The sequence below is a fragment of the Lipotes vexillifer genome, unplaced genomic scaffold (genome assembly GCF_000442215.2).
Source record: "Lipotes vexillifer unplaced genomic scaffold, Lipotes_vexillifer_v1.1 scaffold259, whole genome shotgun sequence".
Lineage (NCBI taxonomy): Eukaryota > Metazoa > Chordata > Mammalia > Artiodactyla > Lipotidae > Lipotes > Lipotes vexillifer.
This window is the reverse complement of record NW_006797031.1, coordinates 1142781-1148374: the sequence shown is the minus strand read 5'-3', so window position 1 is coordinate 1148374 and position 5594 is coordinate 1142781. Positions and strand designations below refer to the sequence as shown.

The following is a 5594-nucleotide window of genomic DNA, read 5'->3' as shown; positions in this document are numbered from 1 at the left end:
CGTTGCGGAGCACAGCCTCCGGACGCACAGGCTCAGCGGCCATGGCTCACGGGCCCAGCCGCTCCGCGGCACGTGGGATCTTCCCGGACCGGGGCACAAACCTGTGTCCCTTGCATCGGCAGACGGACTCTCAACCACTGCGCCACCAGGGAAGCCCAAAGCCACAGTTTTGTTACCACACATCTGTAGTTCCGTGCTCTGAGGACAAAGAGAGAACCACATTCAGCAGTGTGTTATCTCTTACACTACTACATCCCAAGCAGCTTGGAAATTCAAACATTACAAATGGCTCCTGAGTTGTGTTTTACTAAAGGTGGTCTATTTCGGGTTCTATGATACTTGATGTAGGAATTGCTTCTTTGAAAGCAATGGTCTAGTCTACATCTCCCAACCTCTAATCACAACTTTTCTTTACATTTATTCTGAGATCTCACACTTAGGAATAAAGACATAATAATAAGTCCTGAATTTTTATTTTACCGTCTTTCTGAAATGCCTCCGTGTGTGTGTGTGTGTGTGTGTGTGTGTGTGTGTGTGTTTACATCTGAATGGCTGTCATCGATTTTTAATCAATTTTTTAGAAATCTAATTCTTTCAATAAGTATTTTTAGCAAATAATACCAGATGTGGTTCTAAAATCAGAATAAAATAAATGATGCAGACTTTAAAGCCATTTATCAAAATGCCTTGAGTTTCTATTCCAACAAAGGCAGAAAACAGCCCTTGCAGCCCACTGTGGTTTCAAACACAGCACTCACTAGCTGCCTTTTAAGAGCCTTCAGGGAGGGAGTAAATCAACAATTTTTGGTTTTCAGTTTCCCAGTCAGTGAAGCGGAGATTGAGTAATTTTCTCAAGTGCAAATGAATTCAATAACTTTCAAATAAAAACTGAGCATCAAATTTCCAAATAAAGGATATTGAATTTTTGTTTAAACTTTTAAAATCTCAGGCTTAAAGCTCTTAGCACAATATTCCAAAATTGTTGGTACCCATTTTGTTGGCTTTAATTACACAATAATACAAAGTAACCAACAATTCTGGCAACTTTCACCCTAGTGAAAATATGGATATGGTCGTTATTTATTTCCTTTTTCGCTTTCTCTTCATTATCTTTACTTTCTTTCATTGTGCCTTGCCAGGCAACAGGAGACGTAGGGGTGCATGTGAATCATCCCACCCACTTGTTTACATGCACATCTGTGCAAATACATAAGATGGTAGGTTAACAAGGAAGAATTAGCTTGCCATCCTCTGGCCTCTCCCACAAAAGAATTAGTCCAGTTGGTTTTTCAAAATGGATTCCAGGATTCTCAGTGTTCCCTCCGGCTCAGGGTGGCTGCTAGGAAAAGCCTGTAATCCTCTCAGTAGCTTTTCAGTTTGTTTAGGGAATGGATCAAAGAAAGAAGCTTCTACTGGGTGGCTTAATTTTTTTTATTATGGGAGGGAAAATGGCGCTTCAGTGTCTTCTGTTTGAGGACAAGCTTAACAGACACCAAAGAGTGTACTTCTCGGCTAGAGTCCTAGTCAGCAAAGCTGGTAAATATTAAGAGCCTTCTGGATTCCTCATTGATTATTATCAGTCATTGTTGGGCAGTTGACTTCCTGCCATAACAATTGGGCCAGCATCTGTATCCAGCATTTTACAAATGGATTCACTAGGCTTTTTCTATGAGAGATGCTTCTATGAAGACTTGTACTGAGATATGCTTCTAAAAAGAGTTATATTGTAGCGGTGTATGAAAACTACTAGTGTTTTATTGATATTTCACAAAAGCAATATTATTCTGGCTCCTAGATATAACTGACATTGGGCTTTTATGATTAAAAGAGTTATACTGTAGTGGTGTATGAAAACTACTAGTGTTTTATTAATATTTCACAAAAGCAATATTATTCTGGCTCCTAGATATAACTGACATTGGGCTTTTATGATTATCTTAAAAGAATGGTAAGATTTTGCCTACTCGCAGTAACAGCACCATCTAAAATCTGAAGTGTTTGTCTTTATACTCCAAAAGACTTTTCATAGTAATTAAAAACTAAAGCTTCAATTTGGTAATCCAAAGCACAAGTGAGCTCTTTGTCAAGTGATGTTGTTAATATTACTATCCACCAGTTAAAAACCAAATACCATATTCCAAGCTGCTGGGCCACAGAGAAAAGAAGCAGATGAGATGAATTTGGTAGAAAAGACTAGAGTTAGGTTTGGGATCATTTTTAGCCAACATTCCACTGCTTAAAGGTCAGTAATCTGAATCCTTTTTAATTTGAGCACATCGGGGAACAGCTGAATGCCCATGCTGAGGCATAATTTAAACTGTCAAGTGTCTCCTGTTGAGACATATATATATAAATACAGTCATCTGATGTAAGGCAAAGGGACACTTTATCACTCCTGTCTTTTTATATTCCTAACTCCCAATGCAGCATCCAAATGTATGGTGATCATGCAGTACAGCAGACATAGCTTGTTTTATTGTGCTTCACTTTATAGCACTTTGCAGACATTGCTTTTTTTTTTTTTAAACAAATTGAAGGTTTGTGGCAACCCTGCGCTGTCAGATGATGGTTAGCAATTTTTAGTGAGGAAACATTTTTAAATTAAGGTATGTACATTGGTTTTTTAAATTAAGGTATGTGCATTGCTCTGTTACACACTTAATAGACCATAGTATAGTGTAAACATAACTTGTATATGCATCAGGAAACCAAAAATTTGTGTGACTCACTTTACTACAATATTAGCTTTATTGTAGTACCAAACCCATAATATCTCCGAGGTATGTCTATAGATATTTTGGGATGAGAATATGACTTTAAGCAAGGTTATATGATCTGTATTGGTCAGAGTTCTCTAGAGAAACAGAACCGACAGGAGATATATATGTATTTGTGTGTGTGTGTGTGTGTATCTCTTGTGTTTCATTATGGGAATTGGCTCATGTGATTTCATGGAGGCTGAGATATGTCCTCTGCAAGCTGGAGAACCAGGAAAGCTGGTGGTATAATTCAGTCTAAGGGGACCACTGGTTTAAGTCCCAGAATCTGAAGTCCAGAGGAACTAGGAGCTCCAATGTCCAAAGGCAAGAGAAGACGATGTCCCAGCTCAAGAAGAAAGAGAGAAAATTTGCCCTTCCTCCGCCTTTTTGTTCTATTCAGGTCCTCTGCCAATTGGATGATGCCACCCTCACTGGTGAGGGCCAATCTCTTTATTCAGTCTACTGATTCAATTACTAATCTCTTCCAGAAACACCCTCACAGACACCCCAGACATAATGTTTTACCGGCTATCTTGGGCATCCTTTAGCCCAGTCATGTTGACACATAGGACCATAGAAATACACTGCAGTTTTGCGTATGAAACTGCAAATGTTGGAAACACTGAAGTTTCTTTCTTTAACACATCAGCTGGCATAATGTGACATACATTCATTTCTTCCCTCTTCCTCCCTGATGTGTCCTTCATGTCTCCATACCTGCTCCATCCACCTCATCTCCCCCTCAACTTTCTTTGTCTTTCTTTGGCTTTATATAGGTGCTGGGAGTCCCTACAGAGGATAACTGGCCTGGAGTTTCCAAGCTACCTAACTACAATCCAGGTAATATTGACTTGAGCCTCCGAAAGCTCTGAGAATTAGCAGTGTGAGAGCATGGCCACACAAACAGGGTGTCCCTCTTTAATTGTTAACAGTGTAGATAGCTCTAGACAGATTTTTAGACTCATATTTCCTGACTAATCTTTTTACGAGGAGGATGTCGTTGAAATAGTAGTTGAGGTTAGATCAGTTCTCCAACTCTGTAAGACACAAGTAACAAGCTGAATAACAATCTGGAATGACTGTTACTGTGGATTCCACAACCATTTCCAAATACCCAATGGCTTAAAAGGACAACTCAAAAGATGGTCTCATTTTTGAGCCCAGTGACTATCATTGAGTTTACTTGCTAGGTTATTGTATCTCATAAAGTATAAAAAGAAAGCTGATACAATAGTGGGGAAGTAAAGGCTCACTGGGCCTAGGACAGGCCAGGTAACATGTCTCTAGATTGTATCAGAGTTCATCCATTGTCTCCAAACCTAACACTTGGTCATTTTCTGTCACACATTTTGTCCTCCAGTAGTGGCTCCTGGGGGTGGAAGTGTTGCCATGGGGGATGTCTTTGAGAAATGGTCTCAAGGACATGCCAGAGAGGTCAGATTACCCAGTTGTCACTTTAAGAATGTTGAGACAGAAGAGAGGAGGCAAGCAATGAGCTATAGGATGAAGGGCCATATCAGAGGTTGAGAAGCAAGTAATGGTCATACCAGAGCTGGACTCTTGCAGGAAGGATTAAAGGGGAGGTAAATATGTACAAATTAGGGAGAATGTGGCCCAAGTCTGATTTTCCAGTCTCTATATTATTCCATTGTCCCGTAACTAAAAATGGAATTTCCCCAAATTGTTGTCATTACTAACTTCGGTATGAGGTTATCCTGGAAGGGTTTTATGAGAGCAAGAAATTGTAAGGAGATTTCAAAGACAATTAAAATGGAAGACGTGGGCTTCCCTGGTAGCACAGTGGTTGAGGGTCCGCCTGCCGGTGCAGGGGACACAGGTTCGTGCCCCGGTCCAGGAAGATCCCACATGCCGCAGAGCGGCTGGGCCCCTGAGTCATGGCCGCTGAGCCTGCGCATCCGGAGCCTGTGCTCCGCAACGGGAGAGGCCACAGCAGTGAGAGGCCCGCGTACCACAAAAAAAAATAAAAATAAAAAGGAAAACAAAAGACATAGGAGGATGGGAATTTTTTACTTTTTTCTCCAGCATCTAATAGTTTTGCTCAAACAGCTGTACGTAGGGTTCAGGCATCTTGAACTGACCAGGATGGTGGAAAACCTGCACCAGCTAAAGACCAACTGTAAAGTCATTTCAGCTGCTTTGTGAATGACCTGTATGCATTGCTAAATGCTGTTCAGATCATTTCCAAATAGTTTATCATTTCTAATGATTTTGCTTGAGTTTACTACTTGAGAAAAATGCCACCCTCTCGCCGCAGGGCTTGGAATAACGCCTTTTCCCTTTCACTCTCTGAGTGAAATGGGACCCCTCAGCTTCCTAACATGGATGCAAGCAGAAGTTTAGGGTCACAGATGGGTTGTAGAAAACAATTTGAATGATCTCAATACAAAGCTGCCATGATAAGCATATGCTGTTCCCCCAAACTTGAAATGTTTGGGTTTCAGGTTGATTCAGGCAATAAACAGTGATCCTTGATGAGAACAATAATGATAGAAACTTGTCCAAAATGCTTCCCTGCCAGATTCTGTACTAAATAAGATAACTGGGCTCCAATAAAACATCGAGAAATATGTTGCATTTTTTATTTTGCTGTCATTTCAAAGTAATATGCAATTTTTTATTTATGAAGAGAATTCTCCAGGCCCAACATCAATAGGTTTCATACTTTGCATTGTTTTTCTAGTAAGGATTCAATTTAATTCAAATAAGTCAAAAATTTCTGAGCGCCTACTATCTGCCAGGCACTGTGTAATGTGCTGGGTCTGCATAGGTGAATTCGGCACATTCATGGATCTCTAAGAGGTTGGGTTTGTATTC

The 5594-nt window shown here is 40.3% G+C and overlaps 1 protein-coding gene across 3 annotated transcripts in view; it reads left to right on the top strand.

Annotated features, from left to right (window-relative positions):
- CDK15 (cyclin dependent kinase 15) overlaps positions 1-5594 on the top strand; it is a 92449-nt gene that overhangs the window by 55971 nt on the left and 30884 nt on the right. For all 3 annotated transcript variants that reach the window (XM_007469187.1, XM_007469186.1, XM_007469185.1), the window contains exon 10: positions 3536-3599. In XM_007469187.1, the coding sequence (XP_007469249.1) occupies positions 3536-3599 (64 nt within the window). The remainder of the gene's footprint in view (positions 1-3535; positions 3600-5594) is intronic.